Source organism: Dendrobates tinctorius, unplaced genomic scaffold (genome assembly GCF_039654945.1).
Source record: "Dendrobates tinctorius isolate UK_male_01 unplaced genomic scaffold, ASM3965494v1 ptg000049l, whole genome shotgun sequence".
Classification (NCBI taxonomy): Eukaryota; Metazoa; Chordata; class Amphibia; order Anura; family Dendrobatidae; genus Dendrobates; species Dendrobates tinctorius.
Genome location: NW_027361717.1, coordinates 1221802 through 1240666, shown reverse-complemented (window position 1 = coordinate 1240666; position 18865 = coordinate 1221802). Strand labels below are relative to the sequence as shown.

The window sequence follows — 18865 nt, the reverse complement described above, 5'->3', positions numbered from 1 at the left end:
ACGTGATATGGTGTCCAATCTGAATTCCAGCCAATTTTGCATTGAAAAAGTCAAACGGCGCTCCTTCCCTTCTGAGCTCTGCCATGTGCCGAAACAGTGGTTCCCCCCACATATCAGGTATCAGCATACTCAGGAGAAATTGCACAATAACTTTTGCAGGCCAATTTCTCCTGTTACCCTTGGTAAAATAAAAAAAATTGGACCTGAAGTAATTTTTTTGTGAAAAAAAGTTAAATGTTCATTTTTTTTTAAACATTCAAAAAATTCCTGTGACGCACCTGAAGGGTTAATAAACTTCTTGAATGTGGTTTTGAGCACCTTGAGGGGTGCAGTTTTTAGAATGGTGTCACTTTTGGGTATTTTCTATCACATAGACCCCTCAAAGTGGCTTCAAATGTGATGTGGTCCCTAAAAATAAAATGGTGTTGCAAAAATGAGAAATCGCTGGTCAAATTTTAACCCTTTTAACTTCCTAGCAAAAAAAAAATTTGGTTCCAAAATTGTGCTGATGTAAAGTAAACATGTGGGAAATGTTTGTTATTAAGTTTTTTGTGTGCCATATCTCTGTGATTTAAGGGCATAAAAATTCAAAGTTGGAAAATTGCAAAATGTTCAAAATTTTCGCCAAATTTCCCTTTTTTACACAAATAATCGCTAGTTATTTGAATGAAATTTTACCACTAACATGAAGTACAATATGTCACGAGAAAACAATGTCAGAATCCCTGGGATCCATGGAAGCGTTTCAGAGTTATTACCTCATAAAGGGACAGTGGTCAGAATTGTAAAAATTGGCCCGGTCATGAACGTGCAAACCACCCTTGGGGGTTAAATGGTTAATATTACCATAATTGCCATTATACACAGGCGATCTCCACTTAGTATACAGTGTTATTGTACATTTAATGCAATGATCACCAGTGACATTATACATAGGACCTCTGTATATATTGTCGGTGTACAGATAATACATTGATCACCAGTAACATTATACACAGGAGCTCTGTATATAGTGTCAGTGTACAGGTAATACAGTGATCACCAGTGACATTCTACACACAAGTGCTATATATAGTGTACAGGTAAAACAGTGATCACCAGTGGCATTATACACAGGAGCTCTGTATATAGTGTCAGTGTACAGGTAATACAGTGATCACCAGTGACATTATACACACAAGTGCTATATATAGTGTACAGGTAATACAGTGATCACCAGTGACATTCTACACACAAGCGCTATATATAGTGTACAGGTAATACAGTGATCACCAGTGACATTATACACAGGAGCTCTGTATATAGTGTCAGTTTACAGGTAATACAGGGATCACCAGCGACATTGTACACAGGTGCTCTGTATATAGTGTCAATGTACAGGTAATACAGTGTTCACCAGTGACATTATACACAGGAGCTCTTTATATAATATACAATGTGTATTGTGCATGTACATGTAATACACTGCCTCACCAGAGACATTTCTAGGTGAAGTCCTTCATCTTTGCTATTTATCTTCATCCAGCAGAGACTACCATCTTTTCTTCCAGCCAGGACTTGCCTCTGCAGGAAGTAACACAGTTATCTAGAGCATTGCTTGTGGAGCACATTAATTAATTTTTCCCAACTTGCACACTACACCAGATGAAGAAAAAAAGGTGACATAGAGTCGCTCTGCACAGTAACAGAACCATCCCCATTGAAAACTGAATCCTCAAAAAATTAAATTAATCACTACAGTAATAATATCCCTTAATTAGTCCCTACAATAACAATATGCCTCATCCTGGCCTCCTTGTGTCTCATTCCTGGCTCCAGCCATATGTTGTCCCATCCTGTCCTCATGAGAATCCATTCTGTCCTCATGTGATCTCTCCATCCTGCCCCATATGATCTTGCCATCCTGCCCCATCTGTCTCCATTCTGCCCCATCTGTCTCCATCATTCCCGATGATCCTGCACCATGTGTTTCCATCCTGGCCCATGTGTCTCCATCCTGCCGTTGAAACATATTGAGGCTTGCTGCTTTCAATAAAAAAATACAAAAAAACATTTTCTCCTTACCTGGCCACAGTTCAGTGGCGACATCCCCTCAAGCCATTTCAAGCACGGACTTGCCAGTGAATGACAATGACGTCATATGCCTGTGACATGAGCACTAACTTCAGCTGCCAGCCTCCGATTGGCTGGCAGCTTTTAACTATTGCCGTGCGATCCCGCACGGCAATAGATTTTAACTGAACCTACATTTCGGTTGCAGGTTCAGTTACTGCACTAACAGAATCCTGTCGCTGGGGCCCGGTGAGCAGAAGAGAGGGGGCGCCATACACCAGTAATGCTCTGATGGCGGCCCTGCACATATATACTCACATTACAACACACAGCCTGCACACACATCATACACACCGGATATACACTTGCATACATACTCACTCTTATCATCATCATAAAGGACAAGAAATGGAGGGTCATGTAGTTAGGGATCAGCAGCGAAGGGAGCCCTCTTGTCAGTTCTGCACACCTCCCTCATCCTGACTACTGAGCTGCTGGGAGCATTACAGGAGGGAGGGGGTTCATCTGGGTTCATACATTGGAAAGTGCTGTCAGGTTTCTCCCCTTTCCCCAGGAATGTTTCGCCACTGCCCTCTCATTCGCTCTCTACTTACCGGATCCCTTACACCAGTAAGGGTTGTAATGTCCTAATGGCGGCCCTGCACACAGGCAAAGACATCAAATCATAGATGTCCTTAAATTAACCCCTTACTGACATCAGACGGTATAGTACGTCCGATGTCAGTATCTCCCGTTTTGATGTGGGCTCCGGCTGTGAGCCCACCTCAAAGCTGGAACATGTCAGTGGTTTTGAATAGCTGATATGTACCCGCAATAGCCACGGGCGGAATCGCGATCCACCCATGGCTATTAACTAGTTAAATGCCGCTGTCAAACTCTGACAGCAGCATTTAACAAGCGCTTCCGGCTTTGGCAGCTTCTAGCCTCCCATGGAGGCTATTGAAGCACGCCACAAGTTAAAGAAAAATAGTTTGAAAAATATAAAAATAATTTAAAAATATAAAAGTTTAAATCACCCCCCTTTTGCCCCATTCAAAATAAAACAATAAAAAAAATCAAACATACACATATTTGGTATCACCACATTCAGAATCGCCTGATCTATCAATAAAAAAAAGGATTAACCTGATCGCTAAACGGTGTAGCGGTAAGAAAAATTAAAACGCCAGAATTATGTTTTTTTGGTCGCCACCACATTGCATTAAAATGCAATAACGGGCGATCAAAAGAATATATCTGCACAAAAAAGGTATCATTAAAAACACTATCTGAGCACACAAAAAATAAACCCTCACCCAACTCGAGATCTTCAAAAAGGGAGATTCTTTGGGTCTCGGAAAATGGCACAATTTTTTTTTTTTTTTTAGCAAAATTTGGAATTTTTTTTCACCACTTAGCTAAAAAAGAACCTAGACATGTTTGGTGTCTATGAACTCATAATGACCTGGAGAATCATAATGGCAGGTCAGTTTTAGCAGTTAGTGAACCTAGCAAAAAAGCCAAACAAACAACAAGTGTGGGATTGCACTTTTTTCCAATTTCACTTGGAATTTTTTCCTGTTTTCTAGTACACGACATGTACCAATCATGTCGTTCAAAAGTACAACTCTTCCCGCAAAAAATAAGCCATCACATGGCCATATTTACGAAAAAATAAAAAGTTATGGCTCTGGGAAGAAGGGAAGAGAAAAATGAAAACGCAAAACCGAAAAAAAGCTCCGATCATGAAGGGGTTAAGTTGCATGTAATAATAAGAAATGACACAGGGAAAATGTAATGAATAGGCTTACTGAAATGTTTGTATTACTTTGTACAAAAGCCTTTGTTGGTGATGACAGTTTTAAGATGCCTCCTGTAAGCAAAGTCTAGTTGCATGTATTGGTCTCTGTGATATTAGCCCATTATTCCAACACTCTTCAAATCCTGTCGTTTCCATGAGCTACTTCTATGAACTTTGAGCTATTGGATTTAGGTCAGGTGATTGCCTAGACCATTCCAGTAGCTTTATTTTCTTTCACTGAAGCCAATTGAGAGCTTCCTTAGATGAGTGCTTGGGATCATTGTCTTGCTGAAATGTCCACCTTCGTTTCATCTTCATCATCCTGGTAGATGGCAGCAGATTTTTATCAAGAATGTGTCAGTATATTCATCCATTCATACTTCCTTCAATTACATTAAGTTTTCCAGTGCCGTATGCTGAAAAACAGCCCCACACCAGGTTTTTCCTACCTCCAAACTGATATGTTGTACCTTTTGGCTTCTAAACATGGTGTGTATTATGACATCCAAAGAGTTCAATTTTGGTCTCGTCTGACCAGACCATATTTTCCCAGTATTTAAAAAGCTTGCCTAAAGGTTGGTCAGTAGACTTTAAACATGCTTGAACATTCTTTTTGTTCAGCAAGGAGTTTGTATGTTCTCCCCGTGTTTGCATGGGTTTCCTCCGGGCACTCCAGTTTCCTCCCACACTATAAAAACATACTGATAGGGAATTTAGATTGTGAGCCCCATCAGGGACAGTGATGAAAATATGTGCAAACTGTAAAGCGCTGCGGAATATGTTAGCGCTATATAAAAATAAAGATTATTATTATTATCTTATTGCTCATTTGTCAAGAGCACTCAAAATAAGAGAAAAATTAAATCATTAGCGCCTCTTCTACCATTTATCTCACTCAAAATCCCCCAAATTGGGGCCTAACTATAAGGAATCTGATCATTTTGTACCTCTGCATTTGTTTGGTCTCTTCTCAGACCTTCAAAGTAAATCATCACCAGGACATGATTGGCTTCTTTTGACACAGGTGACAGGATGGACAGGTATTGTGCAATTTTCATCACACAGAAGATTCAGGGAGCCTAGCAGGGTTCCCCTGCACCCGTATGCATAAACTCCATGTTGTATCTGTGTTTTAAGGACAGGCAAACAATTGAATGAAGAATAGAAGCACCTGTCTCCAAACTATTCTTTGCTTTACCAATTGGTTAGGGAGAACCTTTGATGGTAGTAGATAGGTTGGCGGTGACTTAACTATAGGGAGTGAAGGAAATGTAGACAGACCTAGCATCTAGAATCTAAAGGGGTTAAAAAGTACATTCTGCTCTATATGGATAGATCAGTACACAATAATAAATATTCCAGCTTCAGACCCCTGAAGCACAAGATTTGCCTCTTTGGATCATATCTGATCGAATCTGGGGTCACTTGTTTTTTTCAGCTAAGGCCATCAATATGTTTTTCATAAATAAGGTTGCACAGGTCTTGAGACAGCTCACTGGTTTTACCCATCAATATGTTTCCAGTGTAGCAGTTTACCAATCAGACACATTTTTATAGGCCATCAGTTGAACCAGCTGATACCTCAAGGACTGAGGAATATTCATTCGCTCAAAAATATAAAGGATTAGTTTTCCATTGGACACCATACTGTATATCAGTTTTTTTTTCTAGTAATATTTTTTTCATGTTCTTTGGGTTCATAGAAATGCTATGCTTCCCTTAAACAGGGCAACACTGAAAGGTGACAGAGCCCCTTAACACCAACGAAGGAAAAATACTGTATTCCAAAGCCCACAAGCCAAGAAAAAAAACCTCAGCATGGTCTAATAATTCCACAAATCTTCAGCAGTCACTAAAACGATGTGTGAATAAAAATTCATAAATTCCCAGTCATTTTATTACCCATATTTTGTACATCAAAAAGGTAAAATTTTACAATGCTGAAAAAATGCATAAAAATGTAATCTTAAGAATATTTCTGGGTCTTAGAAAGATACTGTGTTATCTTTCTTGCCTCTGACTATAGTCTAAGATGTAACATTATTAGCAGAAATCAGCTTAATACATCCTGAACTTGGACTTAAATATCTGTTAGCCCAAATGGGTAGATTCAGCAGGAGGGCACCTGGAGCACCAAAGGAGAGGGTGCCCGATTTGTGCATTTAAAAAAATGAAAAAATGTGACATTTCTTTATACATTTTTTTCTTGTCCTTTCTCTGTTGAATATGACCTTGTACAGAAAATGTTTTAATTGGTGTTTATGCTTTTTTTGCAATGTTCTTTAAGCACACTATTTTAGTGAATTAACCATTTTTTGTTTTGTTTTTGTTTTCCAGATGAAAATGGTTAACAAATGCTACTCACCATCTGATCAGGTCAGTGACAGAAAAAATGGAATAAGTAGAGATGAGTGGATCGATTAGCGGCACCCCAGTCAAATGTCCAGGTACTTGGTTTGTGACGAGTAGACAGGAGGCCCCATGAATCTCTTACTTTGCCTTACAGCTTCCCCGATGCGCATTGTGATTAGCCAGGCATGGTTTATCACAGATGGCATTGTAACAGCCCTGACTAATCAACTGTAGTCTCCGGGACTCTGTAAGGTTAGAAATGTGAGCCACTTGTCTAGACACCACATACCACTGACCTGGACGTTGGACTGAATGTGCTCAGCTCTATAAATAAGCATTGGTCTTGTTATGTGTAACTCTCCATACATAGGTTATTACAGTTCTATTGAAAAGCACAAGAAATATACGTATAAATTATTGTTACAATAAAGGTAGATATTGCATACGTGAAGATCTACATATGTCATGTGAACTATTTGATCTTTTTAATTAGCTTCCTTTCAACTGACAAGAATGTATACCTAAAGGGGTTTACCTAGCTACAGCAATAAAGGCATATTGATAAGATAGGACATAATTGTCCCATCTAATCCAGGTTCCACCTGCTGGAGTCAGGACAAGGTGTTTTAGTGCCTTAGGTCCCCGTCACACATAGCGACTTACCATCGATCCCGCCAACGATATGAACTTGTCAGGATTGCTGGTGTGTCGCTACATGATCGCTGGTGAGCTGCACCAAAAAAATGTCCAGGGCTTTCCACAACGATCAGCGATAGCCGGCAGGGGGGCCGGTCGCTGATAGGTGTCACACACAGCGGTATCGCTGGTGAGATCGCTTTTGCGTCACAAAACTTGTGGCTCAGCAGTGATCTCGCTAGTGAGATCGCTGTGTGTGACGGGGGCTTTAGGCAGATTAAGCTTCAATCCCCAAGTAAATGAATGGGTCAGGGACTAAGGTAACAGCTCCACTAATGCATTTCCCCTACATCCATTCTGATAGGTTAAGTAACAAGCTCTGATGTCCACCTCCACCAGAATTGGTACCTTTTCCATCTAAATATTCCAGCAAAAGTTAAAAAAAAATGGTGTACTTTAGGTGTTTGCAGACCGTTTGCACAATACGAGGAACAAACAATGATATTCATCCCTGTCATGCTATACTTTAACCCTTTCATGAACTTGTGATTTTCCATTTTTTTGCGGTTTTGTTTCTTGCACTGTGTCTTCCCAGAGCCATCTTTTTTATTTTTCTGTCAAAGCGGCCATATGAGGGCTTGTTTTTTGTTATACTTTTGAACGACATCAATGATCAGATCACCAATCATGTGCCAGAAAAGATGCAGCTCAGCTCCAGAGCCTACATCAAATGCTGGGTCACGACCTATGACGTACCTATATGTCATAGTTCGTGAAGGGGTTAACCCCTTCATACCGGAGCTTTTTTCGGTTTTGCATTTTCATTTTTTACTCCCCTTCTTCCCAGGGCCATAACTTTTATATTTTTCTGTCAATATGGCCATATGAGGGCTTATTTTTTTGTGGGACAAGTTGTACTTTTGAACAACACCATTGGTTTTACCATGTCGTGGACTGCGAGCCATATAGGAACCACAGTACTGATGAGAATTAGTCATATATATTGTCCCCCACAGCCCCTCTTGTGATGTTCTCTTCATCCAGCCTATCCTTTTATTTATACATATCCAACACCTCTTGTAATGTTCCCACAGGAAGCCACTCTTATAATATCCCCACAGTCAGCCCCTTTTTGTGATGTGCCCACAATTATGTCCTCTTATAATGTCCCCTCAGTTGGTCCCTCATAATGTCTCCACAGCCAGTCCCTCATAATGTCCCCACATCCAGCCCTCTTAATGTCCCTATATCCAGCCCCTCATAATGTACTCACTTCCAGACCCGCATAATGTCCCCATATCAACTCAAATATAATTGAGTGCAGGGAGGGAGCAACGAAAGGGGTGTGCAATGCCAGTGACTGACACTGCTCACCTGTGTGACGGCACCCTGGCATTCACTATGCTGAAGGTTTGGAGCCCGCAGCTGTCAATTTTGCCATGCTGGTTATCAAAAATAGAGGCCAACACACTCCATTTTTCTTTTAAATGTATTTATAGCGCAGGTTACAACTGATGAATTCTCCAATCAATGGCGCCTGTTTTTGCTATTATTAGCAGCAGCAGGCTTAGGCTGACTGGAGTAGTAACACAAAGAAAAAACACTGTTTGACAAACGTGCAAAAATATTCTGTTGTAAAAAATATATAAAAGTAGACAGCAAGTGCTAGTAAAAAATGATAACAAAAACAGGGTATTTAGTTGATACATTTTTTGCAAAAAAATGTGTACTAAGCCATTCCACCAACGTCACGATATACCCATCTCGGAGCAGTCCTATCTAATGTATTTATAACCTGATCATGTGAAAAGTACCTACTGTATATGAGCAGGATTCAGAAAGGTGCTTCCTGATGTGGGCACGCTGTGCAAGACGGCTGTTTATGTGCATTTCACACAAGAGAGGGGCTGGAATCTCCCAAACCTTGCATAAGCAAGAAACGAATAGATTAAAAACACATGTGACATGCACAAAAGTGAACAGGTCAGTTGGATTGGAGTAGTAGTCACATCAGCTGACACCTCTGGGATGGGAGGTAAACTTTTACCCCAATTCACAGCTGCTTGCTCTTTGATCAGAGCCACCGTTTTTTCTCGTGATGTCATGCAGATGACAGAGTGGAAAAAACCTGATTTTAGAGGTGCCAAATCCGATCAGTAACACGGACTTCCAGGAGAAGTCTGAGGTTCGTGATCCATTCCTGGACAGTAGGTGTTTGGTCACGGACCCCAAACTTTACTGTTCGGGCTTGCCCATCCCTAGTCATAACATCAGCTATCATTTATTCAGTCTCACAGTAAACAAACTCAATTATGCCATGTTCTATCAAATCACACAGGTGTTGATGTTTAACATCAATATGTTTGGTTCTCATATTGATCTTCTCACTGCATGCAAGTTTAATGCATCCTTGGTTTTCTTCATAAATCACAGTCAGCCCTAATATCTTGCATCGGCTGCAGACACATGCTTTGTGTCTGCAGATGACAAGGCTACACATACCTGTTTTCTCCTAAACCAAGAAATTTTACTTTCTCCAAGCTTTAACAAAATAGCCGCTTGTCGATTTGCGATCAATGAAGTCATCTGCAAAGTTTGCATCCACAGTCTGTGAGATTTAGATCTCCTGTTGCAGATATCCATAATTTATGTCTTGTGTCTCTTTAAAATATCGACAAACTCTATTATTATTATGCATTTATATAGTGCCATTTATTCCATGGCGCTTTTCATGTGAAAAGGGGAAATATAGACAAGTATAATAAACATGTGTAAGACAAGGGACACACAAGTACATAAGGAGAGAGGACCCTGCCCGCGAGGGCTCACAGTCTACAGGGATGGGTGAGGATACAGTAGGAGAGGGTAGAGCAGGTTGTGTGGTGGTTCAGTAGACCGAGGATCATTGCAGGCTATAGGCTTGTCGGAACAGGTGGGTCTTCAGGTTCTTCTTGAAGGTTTCCGTTAATGGTGAGAGTCTGATGTGTTGCGGCAGAGAGTTCCAGAGTATGGGGGGAAGCACGGGAGAAGTCTTGTATGCGGATGTGGGAAGAAGAGATAAGGGGGGAGTAGAGAAGGAGATCTTGAGATGATTGAAGGTTGCATGCGGGTAGGTACCTAGAGACCATGTCACAGATGTATGGAAGAGACAGGTTGTGGATGGCTTTGTATGTCATGGTTAGGGTTTTGAATTGGAGCCTCTGGGCAATAGGAAGCCAGTGAAGGGCCTGGCATAGGGGGGAGGCTGGAGAATAGCAGGGAGACAGGTGGACTAGTCGGGCAGCAGAGTGTAGGATGGACTGGAGCGGAGCCAGAGAGCTAGAGGGGAGGCCAGAGAGTAGGAGGTTGCAGTAGTCGAGGCGGGAGATAAGAGCATGCAGTAATGTTTTTGTGGTTTCGTGGTTGAGGAAGGAGCGGATTCAGGAAATATTTTTGAGTTTGAGGTGGCAGGAGGAGGCGAGGGCTTGGATATGTGGTTTGAAAGAGAGCGCAGAGTCGAGGATCACCCCAAGGCACCAAGCGTGTGGGACTGGGGAAAGAAAGCAGCCATTGACATTGATGGATAGGTCTGGTGGAGGGGTAGAGTGAGATGGGGGAAAGATGATGAATTCTGTTTTGTCCAGTTTGAGAAAGCGAGCAGAGAAGAAGGCTGAGATAGCAGACAGACATTGTGGGATTTCAGTCAGTAAGGAGGCGAGGTTGGGTCCAGATAGATCGGCATAGAGGTGATACTGCTAACCGTAGGATTCTATGAGCTGTCCCAAGCCAAAGGTGTAGATGGAGAATAGTAGGGGTCCTAGGACAGAGCCTTGAGGAACATCAACAGACAGGGGGCGAGGTGAGGAGGTGGTGTGTGAGAGGGAGACACTAAATGTTCGGTCTGTTAGGTATGATGAGATCCAGGATAGGGCCAAGTCTGTGATGCCAAGAGATGAGAGAGTCTGTAGCAGGAGGGAATAGTCTACAATGTCGAAGGCAGAGGACAGGTCCAGGAGAAGGAGGACAGAGTAGTGTCGCTTGCTCTTGGCAATTAGGAAGTCGTTAGTGACTTTAGTTAGGGTAGTTTCAGTTGAGTGAAGCAGTCGGAAGCCAGATTGTAACCGGTCAAAGAGGGAACAGGAGGAGAGGTGGGAGGACAGTTCAAGATATACATGCTGTTCCAGTAGTTTTGAGGCGTAAGGGAGAAGAGATATCGGACGATAGTTAGACACAGAGGATGGATCAAGGGAGCGCTTTTTGAGGATGGGTGTGATTGAGGCATGTTTGAAGGATGAGGGAAAGACACCATTTGTAAGTGAAAGGTTGAAGAGGTGTGTTAGAGATGGGATGAAGACTGTGGCCAGGTAAGGGATGAGGTGAGACAGGAGTGGGTCGAGGGCACAAGTGGTGAGGTGTGATCTTGACAGAAGGGTGGAGAGCTGATCTTCTGTCATGGTGGAGAAGCTGGCTTTTGCAGAATAGGACTGAGAGGCTAAGAGGGGCATTGGGGGCTGTGGGCCAAAGTTTTGTCTGATCTTGTCAATCTTCTGCTTAAAGAAGGAGGCAAAGTCTTCAGCAGAAATGAGAGGAGGGGGAGAAGGTGCTGTGGGATGGAGTAGAGAATTGAAAGTGTTGAAGAGGTATTAAAGGCATTACAGTCTTTTTGGCACAGTTTTCCACATACTGTATCTGCAGAAAATTCCAATTGTTGCGGAGATATCTGGTCAAGTCCTAGTTGCTATATATAGCCGGTTTGTGACATTTGATGCACTATACCGTCCATGTGCCCTGGGACTTAATGCGGGGGAGCGCAGCTGATCGCGGCAGGATGTCAGCTGATTCTCACAGCTGACACCAGGCACTAAGTGCCAGGAGCGGTCACAGACCGCTCCCGGCACTTTGACCCCCAGAACACTACAATCAAACATGATTGCAGCATTCCGGAGCAGGCAGAGAGGCTGACAGCCCCTCTGCCTTTGGATCGGAGACCACGTGTCATGACGCGGGGTCTCGATCGCTGCCAAGCTATGGAAGCGATCAGCCTGCACAAAATGAGTGTCCCATACTGAGACTTTCACTGAGTGTAAAAGTAAGAATTAAATGAAGAAAAAATGTTTAAATAATTGTAAAAATATTTTTAAAAAATAATAATAAAAAATAAATATTTATTCCATCAGCAAATAAATATTTAAATAAAAAAATCTAAACAATAAAAGAACACATATTTATTATTGCCGCGTCCGTAATGACCCAACCTATAAAACTGTCCCACTAGTTAACCCCTTTAGTGAACAACATTAAAAAAGGCAAAAAAACAATGCTTTATCGTCATGCTGCTGAACAAAAAGTGGAATAACACACAATCAAAAAGACGGCTATAAATGCACGTGGCACCGCTGAAAACGTCATCTTGTCCAGCAAAAAATAAGCCACGATATAGCTACATCACCGGAAAAATAAAAAAAGTTTTAGCTCTCAGAATAAAGTGATGCAAAAATAATTATTTTTTATATAAAGTTTTCATTGCATAAAAGCTCCAAAACATAAAAAAAGATATAAATGAGGTATCGCTGTCATCGTATTGATCCAAATAATAAAACCGCTATATAAGCACCCCCCCAAAAAAGAAATTTATGAATTTCTGTTTTTTGTTCATTCTGCCTCACAAAAATCGGAATAAAAAGCGATAAAAAAAGTCATGTGCCCAAAAATGGCACCAATGAAAGCGTCAGCTCATCCCACAAAAAAACTCGATCTCACATGACTCTGTGGGCAAAAATATGGAAAAAGTACAGCTCTCAAAATGTGGTAATGTAAAAACTATTTTTGCAATAAAAAGCATCTTTTTGTGTGTGACAGCTGCCAAACATGAAAACCCTCCATAAATAGTAAATCAAACCCCCCTATATCAACCCCTTAGGGAAAAATAAAATAAAAAAAGTATTTATTTCCATTTTCCCATTAGGGTTAGGGTTGGGACTATAGTTAAGGTTAGGGTTGGGGCTAAAGTTTGGGTTAGGGTTGGGTGTCATGAACTCATTTTCTGCTCCACCAGTTGAGAGTTCCCCTTCCGTTCTCCATCTGGTGGTGACAGGAGGTAGTGCGGTTGGTTTGAGTGGTAGTGATCTGCCACCTGATGAGGAAGATAACGATTGGATCTCTGGAGTATCAGACTGGATATAAGACAGCCGACGCCCTATCCGGGTGCTGGTGATTCAGTCTGCTTCTCAGGTCCTGGACTTCAGCTCTCTTCCAGTCTTCTCAAGTTAAGTTTGTTTTTTGCTAATGTTCACACTTGCGCTTGTTGGTCAATTCAGTTTGTTGTGTAATCAGCCTGCCCCTGCTGGGGCTATGCTGAAATTACACTCCTATTAATCAGTATTTGCCAATCTGCTTTTTGTCCCTTATTAGATTGGCCTCTTTTTGCTCTGTCTCAGAATATTTCAGAGTGCTGTTATAGGTTTAGAAGTCTAGTGACTTCAGGGTTAATTTTGCTATCAGAAGTGTTGGACAATATTTTTGTAGGTTGTTTTTGGCAGATTGCAGACAGTGTCTTTCCTTTTCTGTCCTTTTTAGTTAGCCGGGCCCCATCGTTTGCTCAGCCTATTTTCCTGCCTTTGTTTGTACTTTCATCTTGTTTCACCGTCAATACATGTGGGGGGCTGTCTTTCCTTTAGGGTCTGCTCTGGGGCAGTTAGTTTTCCTCTTTTCCTGCTTTAGGCTTATGTAGTTCTCCAGTTGTGATGAGGCGTCTAGGACCAACGTAGGAATGCTCCACAACTGCATCTAGTTGTGCGGTTAAGATCAGGGATCTGCAATCTGCATAGTTACCAACTTCTCTGGTTTTCTGAGACTTAGTTTGTTGTCTTGTTTTTCCTCCTCGGTTTCCCATTCATAACAGTTGGGTCTAGGGTTAGGGGTGTGTTAGGGTTAGGGTTAGGGGTGTTTTGGGGTTAGAGTTGGAGTTAGAATTGGGGGGTTTCCACTGTTTAGGCACATCAGGGGTTCTCCAAATGTGACATGGCATCTGATCTCAATTCCAGCCAATTTTGCCTTGAAACATCAAACGGCGCTCCTTCCCTTCTGAGCTCTGCCATGTGCCCAAACAGTGGTTTACCCCCACATATAGGGTATCAGCATATTCAGGACAAATTGCACAACAACTTTTGGGGTCCAACTTCTCCTGTTACCCTTGGGGAAAAAAATTGGGCCCAAAAAGATCATTTTTGTGAAAAAAATATGATTTTTTTTATGGCTTTATATTACAAACTTCTGTGAAGCACTTGGGGTTCAAAGTGCTCACCAAACATCTAGATAAGGTACTTAGGGGGTTTACTTTCCAAAATGGTGTCACGTGTGGGGGGTTTCAACTGTTGAGGCACATCAGGGGCTCTCCAAACGTGACATGGCGTCCGATCTCAATTCCAGCCAATATTGCATTGAAAAGTCAAACGGCGCTCCTTCCCTTCTGAGCTCTGCCATGCGCACAAACTGTGGTTTACCTGCATATATGGGGTATCAGCATACTCAAGACAAATTATAGAAAACTTTGGGGGTCCAATTTCTCCTGTTACCCTTGTTGAAATAAAACAAATTGGATCTGAAGTAAATTTTTTGTGAAAAAAGTTAAATGTTCATTTTTTTAACATTCCAAAAATTCCTGTGAAGCACCTGAAGGGTTAATAAATATTTTGAATGTGGTTTTGAGCACCTTCAGGGATGCAGTTTTTAGAATGGTGTCACTTTTGGGTATTTTCTATCATATAGACCCCTCCAAGCGTCTTCAAATGTGAAGTGGTCCCTAAAAAAATGGTTTTGTAAATTTTGTTGTAAAAATGAGAAATTGCTGGTCAACTTTTAACGCTTATAGCTTCCTAACCCAAAAAAATTTTGGTTACAAAATTGTGTTGATGTAAAGTAAACATGTGGGAAATGTTACTTATTAAGTATTTTGTGTGACATATCTCTGTGATTTAAGGGCATGAAAATTCAATGTTGGACAATTGCTACATTTTTGCCAAATTTCAGTGTCAGAATCACCAGGATCCATAGAAGCATTCCAGAGTTATTACCACACAAAAGGCCAGTGGTCAGAATTGTAAATATTAGCCTGGTCATTAACTTGCAAACCACCCTTGGGGGTAAAAGGGTTAAAAGTGCCCCCCTCTGCCTGTCTGTAGCTCTCATTGTTAGGTAAGAGATCATCTTCTCCTTCCAACATTAAGCAGGATTGTTCCACTGGGGTTGATATACTTTTTGCTTCTGACATTCCAATCTGATTCAGAATCGAGTTGATTTTTGCACTTTACTTTAGAAGAAAGCTTCCATCTTCTTCTCTTTGGACTTGGATCCCTGGATTATATGTCACATCTCCAAGGTCTTTTGCTTCAAATTGCGGATTCCAAAACTTAGTCATCTTTTCAATTTCTGTTTTCTCTTGATGAACCATAATCACATCGTCCACATATATTGTCCTACATACGTTCAGGCTGTACATTTTGTGTATAAACATGGATCTGCTTGATCTCTTTTAAATCCTTTTAAATCCTTCTTCTAACAAGACTTTGTTCATGTTTGTGTTCCATGCTCTTGTCAATTACTTCAGACCATAGAGATGTTTGTAGTTTGCAAACAAAATTATTTTCACCTTCTTTGATATAACCCGAAACTTGAGTCATGTACAAGTCCTCTTCAATGTCACAAATTTAAAAGCCAGTTTTGATGTCCAAATGTCTGGCAAACTTGTTTTGTACAGCAGCTATACCAATTAGAGTCTTGAATATGGTCTGCTTAGCAACTGGAGAAAATGAGTCATCATAATCTTCAACATATTTCTATTTCTGAGAACATCTTTTGAAACTAATCTTGCTTTAAATCTGTGAACCTTGCCTTCAGAGCAATATTTGGCATAAAAAAAAATGTACATTTGATTGCTTTCTTGCTTTGTGGTAGTTTGGTGAGTTTACAAGTTTGAAGTTAATGAAAGGACTTAATTTCCTCATTTGCAACATTAATCTACTTCAGTTTTTCATGGACAAGTAGTTTTGACAAAGTACGGTGGACGCTTAGCTGGTATGATCTCAACAATCTCCTGACTTCAGTTCACTTGATTTTTCTGTTGCTTCTTCAGTGGTTAAAGATAGCTTGCCAAGTTTCACAGCTGCCACCAGAACATGGTCATTATCACACATGGCCATGCCTGGTTGGAGATTCAGTGGCGAGAGCTCCACATTTGTCTGGTCTGCTATTCCTTTCCATAACCTTGCCAGGATGTACTGTTTGCCTCCAAGGCAAATTTGGGTCATCAGAGCTTGTTGCCACTTTCCTGAGGCAGTGCTGCACAATTTCCTGCTTTTGGCTGATGTGGACAATGTGATCTGAGCTATATCGGAGATGGAGGATGAGGAGGAGCAGGTGGGGGTGCAGGAACTGAAGTAGGAGGTGGAGGAAACCCTGATCGAAGTAGGGCCAGCAATACTCGGCATTAGTAGCACATGTGCCATTCAAGGGTGGAATTCGGCCCTGGCCTCCACAGTGTTCACCCAGTTTGCCGTCAGGAAAATGAAGTGTCCATGGCCATAAACGCTTGTCAATATGTCGGTCTTTAAGTGTACAATACCAGCAACTGCATTGGTAACAGCATGGTTGATGTTCATGGACACGTGCTGGTACAAGGCGGGGATGCCACTTCGGGAGAAAAAGTGGCGGCTGTTGACATAGTGACTCTTCTCGCCTGTTTTGGTGCTGCTGATCCCTCACCCTCAGTGCTGCTGGCCTCTTTTTACATGCCAGGTTCTCAGGTTGGATCAGTGACTATATTATCCATTATGTTACACAAATCATGTAATACTCTATTGATGACTTTATAGTCAATTTTTTCACCCCCCAAAAAAGAATGTGGTCACGTGCAACAGCTGTATATTTAGCAAAGGACTGCAAAGCCGTAAACCCTGCCTAGACGCTGTATTCTTCCACTCTCCTTGTCCCTGCAACTGTCCCTAGGCTAAATGCAGAATGTACCTGATACAAACAGCAAAGCACAACTTTAGCTCTTAAGGACTGTTAGTATTATGGTTCAGCATCAGCACCAATATCAACAGTGGAGGACACTGATTAATTAAACTGTGTACACACAGGCCTGAATACCTGCGCTCTCCTTCCAATCAGAACTTCCCTGAGCCATGCAATGGCATCAGTGAGCCTTTCATGATGAGGTAATACAGCCAGCCAATCACTGTAACGCCACTACCAAGATCGCTATGGCATTACAGTGACTGACAGGCAATCCCCACATGATTACTGTCTATGTAACAAGTCCAAACATGCAGGATGCAGGACGAAGATTTGAGCTTAAAATCTGAGCATCAGTCAATGCTCGTTGAGTGCCAAGCATATCCGAGCACCCAAATACTCAAGTGATAGTTGAGTATCACCGAGCACGTCAGCTCATCCCTAATGGATGCAATTCTTGTGCTGTACATATTTAGCATTGTATACATTTTCCTTGCATTTTTAGCTGGTATAACTCATCTTTGATTTTTCCTTCTTTTAGTGTGTGACCTTCTTTTAAGATCATGCTTGCATTAACAGTAAGAGCAACTTCAGTACTTGGTGTCATGTTCGTCAGTAATGGCAATTTTAACCATTTGATGATTATTTTGCTTTTCCATTTCCATTTTAGGTTTCCAGAGTTTGCAGTCACCCTTTAGGTGCCCTGATTTCTTGCAGACAAAACACTCAAGTGTTTCCTTCCAATGACTTTTATTTTTGGTTAGATCTTGGTTTTTTAAAGCAGGTTCTGCTTTGGATACCCCACTGCTTTTTACACTTTTAGTCTTTTGCTTATATTCATCTACAATCTTTACTCTGACATACTCTAATGTAAGCTCATAATCTGCCTGCATCGAGTGCAGTTCCAAGTGTGTCATAGCTTTATGATAGACTGCTTTGTAGTAGAGCAGCAGCATGGAAATCCCTTAGATCTACCCCAAAGCCCTGCAGGCGCTCCACAGGTTCTAGAGTATTTCTTAGGCCTCTTTCACACATCAGGTTTTCGGCTTCAGGCGCGATCCGGCGCTTTTGACTAAAACCGGATCCGTTGAAATGCAATGCCGGATCCGGTTTCCCCCCCATTGACTTGCATTAGAGCCGGATCGAGCCGGATGGCCATGCTTTTCATCCGATTTTCGCCGGATCCGGCAATGTGACGCGATCCGGCGTCTGGAAAAAACGGAGACTGTAACGTTTTTTGTATCCGTCGAAAAAGCCGGACACGCCGGATCCGGCGTGTCCGGCTTTTTCATACAATGAAAGCCTATGAGGGCCGCAATGCACCGGATCCGGCGACAGCCGGATCTGGCGGCCGGATCCGGTTTCTTTGGTCTGAGCATGCTCAGTAGCTCTGCCCACAGGACATATATAAAAGCAAGACAATGGGACCCTCAGCCACACCCAACATGCCACCCAAGCCAAGAACCTGGAGCAGGAGAAGGCAGCAGACATCTGCAGCAGCAGCACCATCAGCACCACCCCAAATGGAGCAGCATGCTGAACAACGGGAGGGGAGTCCAGCAGCAGATGAGAGATGGTAATTATCAAATCCCCCATTCCTCCAAACTAGGGCTATGGAATATCAAGATATTCATTGGCCCTTTGTTTCTCTTTATTCAACAGCCACCCAATAGATGCAGCAGCAGCAGCAGTAGCAATGGCAGCAGCAGAAACACCACCCACAGCCATGGAGTCTGGCCATGAGGAAGACAGCACATCTTTTGGGAGCCCTCCCTCGCATCGTCAGCGCTTGACAGTAAGTTTTTATTTCCAAAATCCATCATCTCTGTAATATATGTGTATTCATTGCCTTTTATTTCAAAACAGGAATCACAAGATGAAGAGGAGCTCCCAGAAGAAGAAGGAAGGGGTGGACAGACACTTGGAGTGGGCTCACAATTGGTAAGTTTTTTGCATCAAACGCAGAAACACAACATCACACTACACACAACACATAGAAAACAATGTTCTGCAGACCACACACAGCAAACAAAT

General features: G+C 41.9%; 1 protein-coding gene across 1 annotated transcript in view; it reads left to right on the top strand.

Moving 5' to 3' along the window:
* The window catches only part of SNTG2 (syntrophin gamma 2), a 977025-nt gene that overhangs the window by 673883 nt on the left and 284277 nt on the right, over nucleotides 1-18865 (top strand). Inside the window, exon 11 of the mRNA XM_073576436.1 lies at nucleotides 6191-6229. Coding sequence (XP_073432537.1) covers nucleotides 6191-6229 — 39 coding nt within the window. The remainder of the gene's footprint in view (nucleotides 1-6190; nucleotides 6230-18865) is intronic.